The sequence below is a fragment of the Eleutherodactylus coqui genome, chromosome 7 (genome assembly GCF_035609145.1).
Source record: "Eleutherodactylus coqui strain aEleCoq1 chromosome 7, aEleCoq1.hap1, whole genome shotgun sequence".
Taxonomy (NCBI): Eukaryota; Metazoa; Chordata; class Amphibia; order Anura; family Eleutherodactylidae; genus Eleutherodactylus; species Eleutherodactylus coqui.
In genome coordinates, this window is record NC_089843.1 from 193,850,598 (window position 1) to 193,870,089 (window position 19,492).

At 46.9% G+C, this 19,492-nt stretch overlaps 1 protein-coding gene across 1 annotated transcript in view; it reads right to left on the bottom strand.

Annotated features, from left to right (window-relative positions):
- Positions 1 to 3,076: 3,076 nt before the first annotated feature.
- The window catches only part of MYO1F (myosin IF), a 134,163-nt gene continuing 117,747 nt past the window's right edge, over positions 3,077 to 19,492 (bottom strand). The window contains exons 23-28 of the mRNA XM_066574187.1: positions 13,133 to 13,279; positions 9,969 to 10,117; positions 6,031 to 6,105; positions 5,768 to 5,957; positions 4,212 to 4,381; positions 3,077 to 3,291 (exon numbers count right to left, since the gene is read on the bottom strand). Coding sequence (XP_066430284.1) covers positions 3,215 to 3,291; positions 4,212 to 4,381; positions 5,768 to 5,957; positions 6,031 to 6,105; positions 9,969 to 10,117; positions 13,133 to 13,279 — 808 coding nt within the window. The 3' untranslated portion in view covers positions 3,077 to 3,214. The remainder of the gene's footprint in view (positions 3,292 to 4,211; positions 4,382 to 5,767; positions 5,958 to 6,030; positions 6,106 to 9,968; positions 10,118 to 13,132; positions 13,280 to 19,492) is intronic.

Below are 19,492 nucleotides of genomic sequence, written 5' to 3' on the forward strand. Positions count from 1 at the left end.
CAAGCTAAATTTTTTTAAAATTTTTATTTTTTCTCTTCTAAATTGCATTAACTCCTGAATAAAAACTATGGGGTCAAAATACTCATGACACCCCTCAGTAGATACATTAAGGGGTGTAGTTTTTAAAATGGGGTCATTTGTGGGGGTAGCTATCATTCTGACACCTATGAGCCTTTGCAATCTTGCGGTGGTGCAGGAAAACAAAGTGTTTCTCAAAATGCTGAAAAGTAATGTTAAATTTGTATGTCTCCTAAATGGTTAAAAAAAACACAAAAGTTTTTCAAATGTGCATTCAGAATAAAGTAAACAGATGGAAATATATACCTTAGCAAAAATTTGTACAGTATGTTTGCACATATTTGCGTAATTACAGTTGAAAATGTGAAAAAAATGACAATTTTTTCAAAATTTTCCCAATATTGACACTTTTAATAAATATTCATAAATACTATCCGTCTATTTTTTCCAACTATATGAAGTACAACATGTGGCGAAAAAACAATGTCAGAATCACTTGGATATGTAAAGCCTTTACGGAGTTATGCTATGTTGAACGACGCATGTCAGATTTCCAAAATTTGGCTCCGTCACTAAGGCGCAAACAGGCTTCGTCACTAAGGGGTTAACTGGCTCCTGGGAGTCTCCATTAATGAGCCCTCAATAAACTGTTCCCAAAGAGCCTGGTCGGCACCAGCAGACTCTTTAGGGTTGGCCCTTACTACGGCCTTCATGTCCTACTGCAGGGACAGTGCATACTTTCTTAGAGTCTCCTCCACTTTCTGTCTTTTGTTAAAGAAGCGTTTCTTTATCTCTGACATAGTGTGTTTGTCAAAGATAGTCTGCAGCCTATCCATAATATCTTCCACCATCTTTTTGTACTCTCACGGCTATGTTTTGACTTCTTTTGCAGCGGGACCTTCTAGCTGGCCTATGAGAATTTCTACTTTCTGTTCAATGGCTAATGAGTATAGGCGGAATACTACTCCCATTTTTCCCTTAAATTCTCTAAGAGTGTGGCACTCGCCACTGTACTTAGATAGCCATGGCGGTCCTAAGCAATAGGGCATGGTTAGCGGTGCAAAGCTAGGGGTGCTAGTAGTTGCAGGGGCTGATTCTGCAGGCACAATAACTGTTGCAGCAGCATTAACTGGTGCAGCAATGTCTGCAGGGTCACTTAGGCTGGCTGGCTGCCATCGGGGTTATCTCCGACGACTGACATCTTGATTTTATGCTTGTAAGGCACAGAATGAACTATCTTGTTCGTAGAACGCCAAGATTTGGGGGTTGTACGCCCCATTGAACTTACTATCCATGTGGCCGGAGGCCTAGTCCTTGTCATGTGACGCCAACACTCTAATTGGACACTACGGATGATATGCCGCAGAAATAATGGAGACAAGTCCAGTGGCGGTTTAGTAATCTGAGAGTTTGCAGATTTACTAACTTTGAAAATTGCAGTAACAACTCAGTTAACAGTTTTCTGTAACATACTTGCAGCACGTACAGAGGCTATTTGTTACCATGCGACGGTTGCGGCTCCTCCCGAGGCGGCGTTGTTCTGGGTCCAGCGGTTGGGGCGCGTCCCCCGACTTGTGGTGCAGGTGCCAGACCGGCGTGGTGCTGGTGGCTTGCGGTGCGGTGCGTGTGCTCGGTAGTCCTGGCGGCGCTGTGCGTGTGTGCACCTGGGAGTGCAGCTGCCGTGCATGAGCTTCCTTTTGATGTGCTATGGGGAGTTGGCAGTCTCCCTCTCTCCACCTCTGGGCTGAGGCTTCTGTTTAAAAGTCTGGCAGTGACTGCAATCACTGCCAGTTATTGGTTTCCCTCAGATTGCTAGCTTGTCTGCATCTGTAGGTCTCCTGTCTCTGTCAGCTTGTCTGCTATATTGTTACCATCTGCCAGGTTGTTCCATCTGCCTCGGTACTATCAGTATTGTTTCGTGTTGTTTTTTTCCACCTGCCTGTCCTGTCGGTAGTCCACCCATTTCATCTAGGTATGCCAGCGCTCCTTCTCGGTCCTTAGATAGTGTAGGGACTGCCGCCCAGTTACCCATCTGGGGTTAGCAGGAGTGGAGGCAAGTAGACAGGGAGAGGGGTTGCAGGTAAGATCCAGGGCAACCCGGGCTGGCGTATCCAGGGTCGATTACTGTAACACAATTTGAGTAACAAGAAGATGTAGCAGTATTGAATTGATGATATGCTAACTTCAAAGCTCTCTCCTTTGCCTTACTGTAGATTAATTTACCGAGACAATTTTCCCCACTAGTGAATTTAGATAAATAATTGTTTTGAATAAGACTTAGGGATATTATAAAGCAGAGGGACAGGTGGCTGTATGCTAATCCTGGCTTTGATTTCACTGCGTACCTATAAGTCACTGTTTGATGAAGATGGACCTCAGAAAGGTTCTTCTTCTCTTTCTCTGCTGCACGATGCCAAGGGAGCGAGTTTTTCACCTCACTCTACCTCGGGTAGCAAGTATGCTGTAACAGACTCCTCCTCTCCGACAACTGAACTGCAACCTCTCTTTACTCACACCTGGCTGAGTTTGCCTAACTGTTCTCTGTCACTCCTTTTTCTAACCTCTCTTTCCTTCCCACACTTTCTGGACTCCTCCTGCTGCATAGGAACTTGTAAAGCTGCTTCCTTGCCCTTGCTCTCTACACCAGTGAAATTAAACCTGACTGTCAGCCAATGAGAGACCAGCTGACATCAGAGTTAAGCTCTAAGCATAGAGCAGAAGGGGAGACACAGGGTCTTTCCTAGATGGCACCTTCTGTATCCATGGACTGCATACAGAGAGGTGAGACAGGACAAGTGTACCGTCAGTGTTCTGTAGGACCCGCTTGGCCACTATACATCACCAGCTTGTTCGCTTGAGTAAACGAGAATCGTACATTTCTCATTGTGTGTAAAGGAGCCATTAGTGCGCCTCACACTTGGTATGTATGTTTTCTGTGACTTCAACTGTTCACTAATGAAATATAGAAATAAAACCTTTAAAAACGACTGAAGTACTGAGCAGTGAAAGTGGAGAAGAGCTGCAAGTATTCAGAATACGGACAGATACAAGGGGTCTGCTCATTTAATTTTGTTTATTAAAACTATATACAGAGCGTATATTGACCTGCATGGGCAATGGGAATAAATCGCCAGCTGCTAATTCATTCTAGGTACTTTTTTTTTTAGTATACATTTTATTGAAATATGCATTAGCATTATATTTTCTGCACATAATTTCCTGGAAACAGCCCTTCCTTTCCATGAAGTCTTCCCTTCCACCAGCCGGAGGGATCTGAAAAGAAACCGTGAGACTTATTAATTATATAGGGCAAAACTCAAGTGTGCCTCCATGGCATAAAGATTTCTAGTGCGTTTTTGAATGTCATTGAAATGATAATGGAAACTTGCCTGCAGTACCAAACTGGGTCACTGCAGTGGGAATGGTGCTCTCTCCTTCCTGCGGAAAATCAACTCAGTGCCCAAACCCAGAAAATAGCGTTTTTAGCTGTAAAATGCGGAAACATTCGCCTGTGTGAAAGGGCCTTTAAGGGCTGACTCTGTGCTTTCCTTAGAGCTAGAAGAGACTCTGCAGTCCCGGTTTGGGAAGTGTTTGCTGCGTTTTGTCTCACAGATATACACTGAATGGATACCTTAGTAGAGACGCCTTAGTAGAGACGCCTATCTAGTCGGTGCCTTGCACCTCCCTTGGCTTCCTGTAGCGCAGCACAGAATTCTCTTTCACTTCATGTTTTTCCCCTATCACACCATGCTTGGTATATTCAGGCACTGTTACATGAGAAAACCCCATAAGGCTGGCCATCTTGTAAGGCCTCATGCACGTGGCACGCACAGATTCCGCATGGGCGATCTCGCACGGAATCCAGCTGTGGCTACGGCTGGTGACCCCATGCATACCTGCATTCTTCTTCATTCTCTGTACTGCGGATGGGCCGGCCATTGTACATGTGCAGTACAAATTTCCCTGCGCCATCGGTAGGTGACAACGCAGGTCCTGTGACCCTTCTGGAATTGACATTCTGGAAAGGCTGCAGGATGGACAGCTTCCATTGACTTCAATGGAAGCCATCTGTGCGGAAAACGTAACACAATGGAGCATACTGCGATTTTTCTTCCGCTCGTGTGTGCGTGTAAGAATCACTTTTTAAGGGGAAAATACAAAATGGAAACCCTGTCACATGTCACATAACTCACCTTCTAGTAGAATGTCAATGACATCATTAACATTAAAACAAAGTTCATCAACATCTTGTCCTATGTACTGGTAAATGGCTCTACAGCGAGGGCCTGCAGGCTTGACCACTGGTTTAGGCCGACCCACTCCTGGAGGGGGTCTCAGAGATACACTTTTTCTCCTTTGTGCCCTGAAATGGAATTAAAAATCACAGACAATACTTTTTAATCCCTTGAGGACATGTAGTATGTGGGGTAAAGGGGGTGTTTAGAATCTGTAATTTTTTTATATATTATGAAAACTATAAAACTTTTCATTTAGTAACTTTAAGGCCGGCTGTCCACGGGCGATGCGGTATCCCGCAGCGAAGCTCCGCCGCGGGAGCTGCCGCCCGGGAGCCGGAGCCGCTGCTGAATCTCCGCCGGCCAGCCCTATCTAATAGATAGGCTGACAGCGGAGAATCAGGGCAATTCGCAGCATGTTGCGAATTGCCCGACGCGAGCGGAGAATCGCAATGAATCTCCACTCGTGGACAGGTGCCGGCGCTTTCCATAGCAATGCTATGGGAAGCGTCGGCCGGCATGATTCACTGCCGTGGACAGGGGGCCTAAGACTTAAATATGCAATTCCTTGACTGCTTGTGAAATACACTACGATTCTACAGTATTTCACGGTATTGTGTGTTTTGAATTAAAGGGGTTGTCCCGCGAAACAAAGTTGGGGTATACACTTCTGTATGGCCATATTAATGCACTTTGTAATGTACATTGTGCATTAATTATGCGCCATACAGAAGTTATTCACTTACCTGTTCCGTTGCTGGCGTCCTCGTCTCCATGGTGCCGTCTAATTTTCAGCGTCTAATCTCCCGATTAGACGCGCTTGCGCAGTCCGGTCTTCTGAATGGGGCGCTCGTGCTGGAGAGCTGCTCCTCGTAGCTCCGCCCTGTCACGTGTGCCGATTCCAGCCAATCAGGAGGCTGGAATCGGCAATGGACCGCACAGAAGCCCTGCGGTCCACCGAGGGTGAAGATCCCGGCGGCCATCTTCGCAAGGTAAGTAAGAAGTCACCGGAGCGCGGGGATTCGGTAAGTACTACCCGGTTTGTTTTTTTATCCCTGCATCGGGTTTGTCTCGCGCCGAACGGGGGGGCTATTGAAAAAAAAAGAAAACCGTTTTGGCGCGGGACAACCCCTTTAACCATTTACACCCTGCCTCTGGCAGCAGAACTATAATGGCAGACCTAGTAGCCTTCTGTGACAACCACACAGCACCCCGTGAAGGCCAAGTGGGGAACAGGGAGTCCCCTTCCTTTGTCGAACAGCTCAGTTGCCATGGTCTCTGTTGACTGCAACATTTGAGGGGTTCAATTGTAAGGATCAGAGTTATCTCTGATCTAAAGAAGTACAAGTTGGTATTGGCTACATAGAATGGGCTCACCTAGAATGAGGGTTCTGAGTCCCCCATTCTTAAAGAAGCAGTGATCATGTGTGTGTCCTGATGCTCCATTACTTGTCTGTGGGACTAGTAGAGATAGCCAAGCTATATATATATATATATATATTACATCTACTTACCCCGCTACGCCTTGGTCTGGTACATTAAGGAACTCCATATTGTGGTCAGAAGGAGCACGACTTTTTCTTGGGGCAGCCTGTCGAGGTATAGCAGCTGTAGGTGGTGCTCTGATCTGTTTTCTGGCTTGGGAATATGTTGGGGTTCTTGTTTTTTCTGTATAGACATGGGCAGCCCCATTTCTCTGAAATCCTTTAAAAATAAATAGATTTCTAGTATTGTGTAGAGAGTACTAAGATACAACTGTGTTTGTCTGAAGAATCACCTGGAGGTGAAGGAGCGGGACGATTTGGGGCTGGTCTGTGTCCACGGTTTTGGAATCTTTCCTTTCTTGTAGGTTCTAGGTATAAAATAATTTTATGATATTAGGTGTTTCATCAAAAATTCAGAATTTTTGGTTTTCTATTCAGATACACACTATTTAAAGCGTACTTCAAGTCAAAAATGGAAGCAAAGCAGTATTCTTAAGTCCTTCAATTTAGTAACTGTGCAGTATTAACTTTTGTGAGATCAAGCATGTCTCCTGACAGTCTTGGGGACAGAAAGAGACTACTTCCTGCAGCCAAATTAGCTTTTACGAGGCTAATATTTTGGTCTCCCAGTCAACAAACTGCTGTGCATGCAATGCATATAGAGCAATGCAGCATACAAGTCCTGTGTCTCCGTACTGGCTATACTATACAGAGGCATTACTGCACTTCCAGTGTAACAATATATTAGTTTTGCTGTACCTGCATTTCCCAGCAGTGGGGGCCTGAATCAACGTCCATGACATGTAGTGAAGGAGTTTAAGTCAATATGGGAACTGGTCAGGTAATGGATCTCTGCAGTGAAATTATCATGGAGCAAGAAATATGAGAACAAATAGTGAGACTAAAAAGTGGAAAGAACCTGCCAACGGAGATCCCCTCCTCGAGCATCAAAGAGAGACCAAGCTATTCCAGTATAGACTACACATCAGCGGACGTATTCGCAATGGGGTCCAGAGTGAACCAAAGCAACTAGGTTGAGAGCATCTGGTACTCCGCTCAAGTGACCTCAGGGAAGTAACAAGACTGAGTATATTGCATAACCTTTAATTATATCGGGCTATTGCTTAATACTGCACTTTTTACATTGATTAAGTGGCTGCATAATTTTGCAAGAAAGCAGCTATTGCAGCAATATCATGAAGCTACTTAATCCTTTCCAATCCACTGTCTGACGTCTGAAGACATTAGGATTTAAGGCTATACAGCTCCGATGTTGAAAGACGTCCGTCGAGGTTCTCTTACTGTATATTGCCAGCCTCTCTGCTGTCGGAGCCTAACCAACGTGTCACCTCATGCAGTACTGGCTTTAGCCAGCATATAGCGCCATTGTATAATGGCAGAAAAAGAGTAAGCCCACTAGGAAAACCAGAATACAAATTGGATTGGAAAGGGTTAATCTATTTAAAAACCGCAGCAGTTGCACACGAACACTTTCGGGGTCACCCCATGTGTCTCTACCCTAGGAAACTGAGGCCACTCTCACACATACCGTCGGCAAAACGCCACGATTTCGATAACAGCGTTTCGTCGCGATTTTACTGTCGTTTTCAGACGCAGGTGTAGTGTCCCGAAGTCTTTATTTCTGGCCCCTCCATAATTGTCATACCTGTCTTGTCTTTTATGTGGATGCACTGTGCAAATTGTCTTGTCTCTAGTTATGTGTATTGCACAGCTACAGCATGCAAGAGATTAATGTCTGGGATATGTCTGGAAATTGTAACCAATTGTCATGTCACGTAAGTATATAAGGTAAAAATAGGAGTGCAAGAAAGGAGTTCCATTTCTTCAACGGTAGAGTGTGGAGGGAGAGTGCCGAGTTCAATTTCTTCAATGGTAGAGTGTGGAGGGAGAGTGCCAGCAACGCGGGGGTACCTTAAACTCTCATGTGGTGAAGGATGAAAGAAGAGGAGAGGTACCCGGATGTTCCAACTCTAGGACCCCTACCCTGAGTAAGAGAAGGAGCCTGCCATGCAGTGTCCAGATATCCACCTGCAAGTGAGTGTCAGTGGAGTGTTGTGTCCTCCTCCGGTGTATGTGTCCAGGAGCGGAGTCATACAGATAACTGGGACTGTAGGCCCAGTTTCATCCTGTGTTCTCTTCCCTGACCTCTTTGAACTGTTCTTCCTGCACTGGTGTGAAGTTTTCAGGTAGAAAAGTAAAGTTCCAGTCACTGCCCATTCCCAGTGATTGATGTTTCTAAGTTAACTGTATGTGGACTCTCTTATTTGCCCGTCAGACATCCAATGGAGTAAAGGAATGGTGGCGTCACACGTGACAAACTCTTCAGGTCCATTACACCATTATTCAGGTAACTGCTGCCCCAGTGTTGCCTGGAAGAAGCCTAGCTGTGCCATGGATGAGGTTACATGCATCCCTCTGGGGAGTTTGGTAGAGCCATTGTGACAAGTGCCATCCCTACCCTGCCATCTCCTTAGCGTGTACCTTGTATCTTGGTCGCTGCAGGACACTACACAGGTTACTGCATCCGACAGTGGGTTTTAACACACCCCATCATTGTGATGGGTGATGAGGTGTGGCAAAATAGAGCAGACGGCTTTTGATAGTTTTTTTCTTGGAGACGGGGTGACCAACAAACCACAATTCTGGCATTGTTTTTTTTCCTGACAAAGTTCACCGTGAGGGGTAAATAACGCATTACTTTGATAGATCGGACTTTTACAGATGCAGCGATACGAAATAGGTTTTTTTGTTTTATTATTTAGATAAATATGGCAAAAGGTTTTTTTTTTTTACTTTTATTGCTTTCATTTTTTAAAATTATTAATAAAACCTTTTAAAACTAGTTTTTACAGTTTTTCTTAGCCCCCATAAGGGACAAGAAGTTGCGATGCTTTGATCACTCCTGCAGTATTATGTAATGGCATAATATTACATTACACTATGATCAGACAGACAATCTATCAAGCCACACCGCAGGCATGGCTTGATAGGCAATCCATGGGGACTTTCAAAAGGCCCCTGGCTGCCACGGAAACCGCACGGGAACCTGCAATCTTATCGTGGGAGGCTGTGCAGGACCCCCAAACATTGGTGCTGTTGCGGGCGGGTGTCGTCTGTAAGAAACAGCCGACACCCGCATTGTATGGAGCAGGATTGACCCACGATCCCCCTCCATACATAACCTGAAGCTGCAGGACGTAACTATACATCCTGTATCATTAAGGGGTTAATAGAAAAAAAAGCAGAGCTTAAAAAGAGATAAAAAAGAAGGCAAAATACAAAATGACCTACAATACTTGCAAAAAAGTTCTGAAGATAAAATGGAGAAAAAACAGAAACCTAAGCTTACAGCACGTGCCTAACAGCTCTGTGTTCCTTCGAACATATTTCATCTTTTAAAGTCCCCAGTTCCTGGCCTAGCTTGCAGAACTGTCCATTACTTCATTAAGCAAATCCTTGGGTTAGGACTGGGCAATGAGGTAATAAGGGGCAAATACAAGGAATATTAACCTTTAACATTGTCCTAACTAGGGTCTTCACCTTGGACAAACAGAATTCCATCTGCCTGTCCCCTTAGGTGACAATCAGGACACTCCTCTTCTGCAATAATTGATCGTGTCCAGTGTAGAGAGCTTTCAGGATACAGCACACACATACGTACAGTCATCATATATTATTATCATGCACACGCATTCAAAACAAGGTTTTGCTGCAAAATTGCGATCTCCTGTGTGGAGCCAGCCTAAGCAATGTGTTGCTTCCTCTTGCCTCTCTTCCACTATTTCTAGGACTACACACATGGTTTACCTGTTGTGTAATCCTGGAGACACATATGTCTGCAGAGGTGTTGTGTACACAAAACAGGAGGAAATGGTTTTATTCCAGATTATTAGGCTTATTTTTTGGATGCATTACAGCAATGTTCCCCAACTACAGTCCTCAGGGACCGCCAACAGGTCATGTTTTCAGGATTTCCTCAGTATTGCACAGGTGATGTAATTATTGTCGGTGCCTCAGACCTTGCCACAGGTGTTCTTACTATAGGACATCCTGAAAACATGACCATTTGGTGGTCCCTGAGGACTGGAGTTGGGGACCCCTGCATTAGAGGAATTAATAAATCTTTATACAGTGCCGACATCTTTTGGTTTTTCTGACCTTTTTTTCTGTGCACTCATATCTGTTCTCTTCTGCCCAAGCAGATACTTACTGGAATTTTTGGGCAGTCCATCCCCAACGCTGATTGTCAGGGCTTTTCCTCCAGGTTTAAACTGTGCAATATCTCCTTGTCCCCTCAAGAATGTAATGGTACGAGTGCCTCCTCCTCCCCAGCCTTCCTTCTTTACTCTAAGCTGTAGTCTGTAAAGAATACAACAATTTGATCCTTAGGCCACGCTCACATATTCCATCAGCAAAATGCCGCAATTTTACCGCCGTTTTCAGACGCAGGTTCCTGCCCACAGCGGGTTTTAACTCACCCATCATTCTGACAGGTGATGAGTCATATAAATCGGGGAAAAATAGAGCTGACAGCGCTCAAAAATTGCGGTGCTCGTAAACGCCGCGTTCGAACACATCTGTGAGGCCCCATTGAAATCAATGGGAGCGTTATACTGTGGTAAAAAGCGCATGTGTGAGAGTGGCCTCACAGTAGGGTTAAAAAAGCTGTGAGTTTGGAAAAGCAAAATCATTAACATAACTTTAATTTCAGTAAATGCCCTGCAGATCCTACACATTCAATTGCAAATCAAAACAATAACAAAATGCATCCAGTTTGTGTTAATTAATCCTTTACAGAAAGTAAAGAAAAATGAATTTTTGGCTTTTCAATAAAATAGCAGCAGCATTTTTCTATTAAAAAAACTCAAAAATGTATAAGTTGAACAATATGTATAAGATTTCACTTGGCTTTGAATGCCTAACATTTAGTGACATAACCATTGTTTCGAAGAACTGCTTGACATCTGCGTTGCATGGAGTCTACCAATGTCTGGCACCTCTGACCAGGTATTTCAGTCCAGGAAGATTGGACTACATTCCACAGTTCTTCTACATTTTTTTGCTTTTACCTCATAAACCGCATTATTGATGTGACACCACAAGTTCTCTATGGGGCTAAGGTCAGGGAATTGGGCCGGCCACTCTATTATCTCAATCCTATTTGTCAGTAACTAAGATATTGTCCACTTACTGGTGTTTTTAGGCTCATTGTCGTGTGCAAAACCCCATTTCTTCTTCAGCATAGGGCAACACGATCTCCTCAAATATTTGGTATATTTAAACTGATCTTACTTTTGCGATGAATAGGCCCAACACCCTGGTATGAGTAACATCCCCATATCATGATTTTTGCAGGTTTGGGTCACCACTTTAAGGCATTTGAGATCATTTTAGTTGAGCAGCCTATAATTTGCTGCATCTCACTCTTTCTCTCTCTCTCTGTCAGAGGCGTAACTATAAGGGATGCAGGGGATGCGGTTGCACCCTGGTCCAGGAGCCGTAGAGGGCCCATAAGGCCTCTCCTCCATACAGGGAGCCCAGTACTATGAATAAAGCATTATAGTTGAGGGGCCCCGTTCCAGGTTTTGCATTGGGGCCCAGGAGCTTCAAGTTACGCCTCTGCTCTCTGTATATATGTTTTAACCTTGCCAGTCAACTTTTTAAGCAAAGTAGGTCTTGATGTCATTGAATGGCTGTGATTGGCTGACGCCGCGTGAATTAGCCAATCACAGCATTATCTCTCTTGAGGCGGGGATTTCAAGTCCCGCATCCAGAAAGCAATGCTCTGTCGGGGAAGAGGAGGGAGCATCAGCCTGCAGCAGCGCCGCAGAACGCTGGGGGAGGTGAGTACTGTTTTGTTTTGTTTTTTTGACACCTTTTTTTTTGTATACCCGGCGTATAAGACGACCCCTGACTGCAGAGCAGATTTTTCGGGGTTAAAAGGTCGTCTTATACACCAGAATATACGGTAAATTACTTGCTATGTAGAAATATCACTTCTACCAAAAACAGTGATTTAGCAGGGTAATGATGTTCGACTGCTAGTTTTTTGAACATTACTACACAGTCTGTTGTAGGTTGTGTTTATTATTTAAAGAAAACCAGTTACGCCCCTTCCACAGCTGCACTTGTACTTCCATTAGTCGGCTGCAGACTTGGAACGACTAGATTCAGCACATGGTGGATCTGAATCGTGCCAGATGGACCCCATTGAGTATAATGAGGTTTGTCCAGTTTTTGGCATGTTGGCCAAAATTTTTCCAACCACAAAAGTGCAGCATGCTGCAATATCTTGTACAGGATTTTGTGCCAGGTCTAGGCTCTTCACTTAATCTATCAGGTGACTCATGATGAGTCTCTTTCACCATGTTCAGGACAAATGGTAGGCAATTGCTTAGGGTTCCATTGAGAAGACTCAATTTATGGATGGGGGAAAAATGTTCTGTCTTTTACTAATCGGTGTTTTCCTATAAGAACAATAGGGATTGGTTGGGAATGGTGCAACACCATAGAATTAAATTAATTATTGTCTACCATCAACTGTCATACTGAAATTCAAGTACTGGGTTGGTAGGTTGCTTTTGAAACCACTGTCTTGGGCACTAACATAGCTTCTCAAGCACTTGTCCTTTACATCTTAACAAGTTATTTCTGCCCATTTTCCGGTCTTTAAAGGAGATGTCCCGCGCCGAAACGGGTTTTTTTTTTTTAAACCCCCCCCCCGTTCGGCGCGAGACAACCCCGATGCAGGGGTTAAAAAAACCACCCGCACAGCGCTTACCTGAATCCCGGCGGTCCGGCGTCTTCATACTCACCTGCTGAAGATGGCCGCCGGGATCCTCTGTCTTCATGGACCGCAGGGCTTCTGTGCGGTCCATTGCCGATTCCAGCCTCCTGATTGGCTGGAATCGGCACGTGACGGGGCGGAGCTACACGGAGCTACACGGAGCCCCATAGAGAAGAGGAGAAGACCCGGACTGCGCAAGCGCGGCTAATTTGGCCATCGGAGGGCGAAAATTAGTCGGCACCATGGAGACGAGGACGCCAGCAACGGAGCAGGTAAGTATAAAACTTTTTATAACTTCTGTATGGCTCATAATTAATGCACAATGTACATTACAAAGTGCATTATTATGGCCATACAGAAGTGTATAGACCCACTTGCTGCCTCGGGACATCTCCTTTAATCTTCTAATTTTGTCTACTAATTCTCCCATTTTGTTAGCCATGGCCTGCCACCACCACAGATATTTTTAATGAAAAAACTTGTGCCTTCCTCTAGACAATGCTGATCATATTCTCTGTTTCTTGTCACTAGTATTTATGTGCATTCTTCGTCACACAAGTTGGAACCATGAGAGGTTGTTCTCTTACATGTCTGCGAAGTTCAGTGCTAGTTTGCTCCTGGTCATCTCCTCATATCTTTTGCACAAGAGACTAATAAGTTCTGTTTTGAACATGGATTCTAGCAGGGTGTCGTGATCTGTCTCATGTAAGATGAAGAAGTCGTCCTGGTGTGTGCTGGTTAAAAGGAAAAAGAAATCACACAAAAAACAGTAGTTAGCTTGTGGTTTAGACTTTGATGTAATAAAACAAGACTGAACACTTCTGTTTTAAGAAAGAGTCTACCATAAAGTACAATATACTGCATAAGTAAATACCCTTTTTTTATTATAACCCTCTACTTTTAAATAATTGTGATTAGGGATGAGCGAGTATACTCGCTAAAGGCAATTGCTCGAGCGAGCATTGCCCTTAGCGAGTACCTGCCCCCTTGAGACAGAAGGTTCGGGTGCCAGCGGCGGGCAGGGAGCTGCGGGGGAGAGCGGGGCGGAATGGAGGGGAGATCTCTCTCTCCCTCTCTCCCCCCCCCCCCCCGCTCCCTCCTGCTGACAGCCGCTACTCACCGCTCCCCCGCGCCGGCACCCGAACCTTTCGTCTCGAGCGGGCAGGTACTCGCTAAAGGCAATGCTCGCTCAAGCAATTGCCTTTAGCGAGTATACTCGCTCATCTCTAACTGTGATATAGACAACAAATGCCACGTGTGTTTTAAGTTTTTGGTTGTTATTTAGCTAGTATTTTCTTTTTTTTAAACAAATATTTCATTGTTTTAATTAATGCTGCCAATACAAATCGCATAAATGCAATGCTTATGAACAATTTATGGTAATAAGAAAAAAAACAAAACATGATGATTAGAGATGAGCGAACGTACTCGTCCGAGCTTGATACTCGTTCGAGTATTAGCGTGTTCGAGATGCTCGTTACTCGTGACGAGTACCACGCGATGTTCGAGTTACTTTCACTTTCATCTCTGAGATGTTAGCGCGCTTTTCTGGCCAATAGAAAGACTGGGAAGGCATTACAACTTCCCCCTGCGACGTTCAAGCCCTATACCACCCCCCTGCAGTGAGTGGCTGGCGAGATCAGGTGTCACCCGAGTATAAAAATCGGCCCCTCCCGCGGCTCGCCACAGATGCATTCTGACATAGAGGAGGGAAAGTGCTGTTGGTGCCGGAGCTGCTATAGGGAGAGTGTTAGGAGTATTTTAGGCTTCAAGAACCCCAACGGTCCTTCTTAGGGCCACCTCTAACCGTGTGCAGTACTATGGAGGCTGCTTTTTGCAGTGTTGCACTTTTTTTTTTTTTGTATATCAGCCGTGCAGAGCATTGCGCCCTACAGTAATTATACATACTCCAGGGCCAGTAGTGGTGGTGAGGCAGGGACAGAAGACATATATTTATTGAATATAGGCAGTGGGCCTTTCCAAAAACATTTGGGAAAAAAAATCTATTTGGGATGCCTGTGACTGTCCTCAGTGTACTGGGTCTGTGCTGGGTGTAGTTGTCCTCCTAATTCATACGCAGCCAGCTAAGTGTTACAGCAGGCTTGCGCAAAATTATTTCCTGGCTCTGTGTTGGCTGTTACATCACCGCTGTATTCCTGTCCACAGTGCAACAGTCTGCAGTTATTTTACATACTCCAGGGCCAGTAGCGGTGAGGCAGGGACAGAAGACATATATTTATTGAATATAGGCAGTGGGCCTTTCCAAAAACATTTGGGGAAAAAAAATCTATTTGGCCTGCCTGTGACTGTCCTCAGTGTACTGGGTCTGTGCTGGGTGTAGTTGTCCTCCTAATTCATACGCAGCCAGCTAAGTGTTACAGCAGGCTTGCGCAAAATTATTTTCTGGCTCTGTGTTGGCTGTTACATCACCGCTGTATTCCTGTCCTCAGTGCAACAGTCTGCAGTTATTTTACATACTCCAGGGCCAGTAGTGGTGAGGCAGGGACAGAAGACATATATTTATTGAATATAGGCAGTGGGCCTTTCCAAAAACATTTGGGGAAAAAAATCTATTTGGCCTGCCTGTGACTGTCCTCAGTGTACTGGGTCTGTGCTGGGTGTAGTTGTCCTCCTAATTCATACGCAGCCAGCTAAGTGTTACAGCAGGCTTGCGCAAAATTATTTCCTGGCTCTGTGTTGGCTGTTACATCACCGCTGTATTCCTGTCCACAGTGCAACAGTCTGCAGTTATTTTACATACTCCAGGGCCAGTAGCGGTGAGGCAGGGACAGAAGACATATATTTATTGAATATAGGCAGTGGGCCTTTCCAAAAACATTTGGGGAAAAAAAATCTATTTGGCCTGCCTGTGACTGTCCTCAGTGTACTGGGTCTGTGCTGGGTGTAGTTGTCCTCCTAATTCATACGCAGCCAGCTAAGTGTTACAGCAGGCTTGCGCAAAATTATTTTCTGGCTCTGTGTTGGCTGTTACATCACCGCTGTATTCCTGTCCTCAGTGCAACAGTCTGCAGTTATTTTACATACTCCAGAGCCAGTAGCAGTGAGGCAGGGACAGAAGACATATATTTATTGAATATAGGCAGTGGGCCTTTCCAAAAACATTTGGGAAAAAAAATCTATTTGGGCTGCCTGTGACTGTCCTCAGTGTACTGGGTCTGTGCTGGGTGTAGTTGTCCTCCTAATTCATACGCAGCCAGCTAAGTGTTACTGCAGGCTTGCGCAAAATTATTTCCTGGCGTTCCGTAAGCGAAGTCAGCCTCCAACCACAGGCCAATAAGCGGCACATTTAATTACAGTGTTCTGTTTCTGCACTAATGGTAATACACCATGCTGAGGGGTAGGGGTAGGCATAGAGGACATGGACGCGGGCGAGGGCGCGGAGGCCCAAGTCAGGGTGTGGGCACAGGCCGAGCTCCTGATCCAGGTGTATCGCAGCCGACTGCTGCGGGATTAGGAGAGAGGCACGTTTCTGGCGTCCCCACATTCATCTCACAATTAATGGGTCCACGCGGTAGACCTTTATTAGAAAATGAGCAGTGTGAGCAGGTCCTGTCGTGCATGGCAGAAAGTGCATCCAGCAATCTATCGAACACCCAGAGTTCTGCGCCGTCCACTGCTGCAACTCTGAATCCTCTGGCTGCTGCTCCTCCTTCCTCCCAGCCTCCTCACTCCATTACAATGACACATTCTGAGGAGCAGGCAGACTCCCAGGAACTGTTCCCGGGCCCCTGCCCAGAATGGGCAGCAAGGGTTCCGAATCCTCTCCCACTGGAGGAGTTTGTCATGACCGATGCCCAACCTTTGGAAAATTCCCGGGGTCCGGGGGATGAGGCTGGGCACTTCCGGCAACTGTCTCAAGACCTTTCAGTGGGTGAGGAGGACGATGACGATGAGACACAGTTGTCTATCAGTGAGGTAGTAGTAAGGGCAGTAAGTCCGAGGGAGGAGCGCACAGAGGATTCGGAGGAAGAGCAGCAGGACGATGAGGTGACTGACCCCACCTGGTTTGCTACGCCTACTGAGGACAGGTCTTCAGAGGGGGAGGCAAGGGCAGCAGCAGGGCAGGTTGCAAGAGGCAGTGCGGTGTCCAGGGGTAGAGGCAGGGCCAGACCGAATAATCCACCAACTGTTTCCCAAAGCGCCCCCTCGCGCCATGCCACCCTGCAGAGGCCGAGGTGCTCAAAGGTCTGGCAGTTTTTCACTGAGAGTGCAGACGACCGACGAACAGTGGTGTGCAACCTTTGTCGCGCCAAGATCAGCCGGGGAGCCACCACCACCAGCATGTGCAGACATATGATGGCCAAGCACCCCACAAGGTGGGACGAAGGCCGTTCACCGCCTCCGGTTTGCACCGCTGCCTCTCCCCCTGTGCCCCAACCTGCCACTGAGATCCAACCCCCCTCTCAGGGCACAGGCACTACCGTCTCCTGGCCTGCACCCACACCCTCACCTCCGCTGTCCTCGGCCCCATCCACCAATGTCTGTCAGCGCACCGTCCAGCTGTTGCTAGCGCAAGTGTTGGAGCGCAAGCGCAAGTACGCCGCCACGCACCCGCACGCTCAAGCGTTAAATGTGCATATATCTCCCTGACGGCACATTGGGTGAATTTAGTGAAGGCTGGGACAGAGTCAGAGCCTGGGACCGCTCACGTCCTACCCACCCCCAGAATTGCGGGCCCCAGCTCGGTGGTGGTATCTGCGGCGGTGTATGCTTCCTCCACTAAACCACCCTCCTCCCCCTCCTCCTCCTATGCAACCTCTGTCTCGCAATCAAGATGTGTCAGCAGCAGCACGTGGCAAGCAGTCGGTGTCGCGCGGCACGGCAGCACAGCAGTGGGCAAGTGTCAGCAGGCCATGCTGAAACTACTCAGCTTAGGAGATAAGAGGCACACGGCCCACGAACTGCTGCAGGGTCTGACAGAGCAGACCGACCGCTGGCTTGCGCCGCTGAGCCTCCAACCGGGCATGGTCGTGTGTGACAACGGCCGTAACCTGGTGGCGGCTCTGCAGCTCGGCAGCCTAACGCACGTGCCATGCCTGGCCCACGTCTTTAATTTGGTGGTTCAGCGCTTTCTGAAAAGCTACCCACGCTTGTCAGACCTGCTGGGAAAGGTGCGCCAGCTCTGCGAACATTTCCGCAAGTCCCACAAGGACGCTGCCACCCTGCGCACCCTGCAACATCGGTTTCATCTGCCAGTGCACCGACTGCTGTGCGACGTGCCCACACGGTGGAACTCTAGGCTCCACATGTTGGCCAGGCTCTATGAGCAGCGTAGAGCTATAGTGGAATACCAACTCCAACATGGGCGACGCAGTGGGAGTTAGCCTCCTCAATTCTTTACAGAAGAGTGGGCCTGGTTGGCAGACATCTGCCAGGTCCTTGGAAACTTTGAGGAGTCTACCCAGATGGTGAGCGGCGATGCTGCAATCATTAGCATCACCATTCCTCTGCTATGCCTCTTGAGAAGTTCCCTGCAAAGCATAAAGGCAGACGCTTTGCGCTCGGAAACAGAGGCGGGGGAAGACAGTATGTCGCTGAATAGTCAGAGCACCCTCCTGTCTATATCTCAGCGCGTTGAGGAGGAGGAGCATGAGGAGGATGAGGAGGAGGGGGAAGAGACAGCTTGGCCCACTGCTGAGAGTACCCATGCTGCTTGCCTGTCATCCTTTCAGCGTGTATGGCCTGAGGAGAAGGAGGAGGAGGATCCCGAAAGTGAACTTCCTAGTGAGGACAGCCATGTGTTGCGTACAGGTACCCTGGCACACATGGCTGACTTCATGTTAGGATGCCTTTCTCGTGACCCTCGCGTTACATGCATTCTGGCCACGACGGATTACTGGGTGTACACACTGCTCGACCCACGGTATAAGGAGAACCTTTCCACTCTCATACCCGAAGAGAAAAGGGGTTCGAGAGTGATGCTATACCACAGGACCCTGGCGGACAAACTGATGGTAAAATTCCCATCCGACAGCGCTAGTGGCCGAAGGCGCAGTTCCGAGGGCCAGGTAGCAGGGGAGGCGCAGAGATCAGGCAGCATGTACAGCACAGGTAGGGGAACACTCTCTAAGGCCTTTGACAGCTTTCTGGCTCCCCAGCAAGACTTTGTCACCGCTCCCCAGTCAAGGCTGAGTCGGCGGGAGCACTGTAAAAGGATGGTGAGGGAGTACGTAGCCGATCGCACGACCGTCCTCCGTGACACCTCTGCCCCCTACAACTACTGGGTGTCGAAGCTGGACACGTGGCCTGAACTCGCGCTGTATGCCCTGGAGGTGCTTGCTTGTCCTGCGGCTAGCATCTTGTCAGAGAGGGTGTTTAGTGCGGCTGGGGGAATCATCACAGATAAGCGTACCCGCCTGTCAACCGACAGTGCCGACAGGCTTACACTCATCAAGATGAACAAAGCCTGGATTTCCCCAGACTTCTCTTCTCCACCAGCGGACAGCAGCGATACCTAAACAATATGTAGGCTGCACCTGCGGATGGAAGCATTGTTCTCTATCACCATCAAAAACGGGGACCTTTTAGCTTCATCAATCTGTATATAATATTCATCCTCCTCCTCCTGCTCCTCCTCCTGAAACCTGACGTAATCACGCCGAACGGGCAATTTTTCTTAGGCCCACAAGGCTCAGTCATATAATTTTTGTAAACAATTTTTATACGTTTCAATGCTCATTAAAGCGTTGAAACTTTCACCTGAACCAATTTTTATTTTAACTGGGCTGCCTCCAGGCCTAGTTACAAATTAAGCCACATTAACCAAAGCGATTAATGGGTTTCACCTGCCCTCTTGGTTGGGCATGGGCAATTTTTCTGACGTACATTAGTACTGTTGGTACACCAATTTTTTGGGGCCCTCGCCTACAGTGCAATCCAATTAATTTTTTGCCCACCTGCATAAAAGCTGACGTTACATCAGCTGT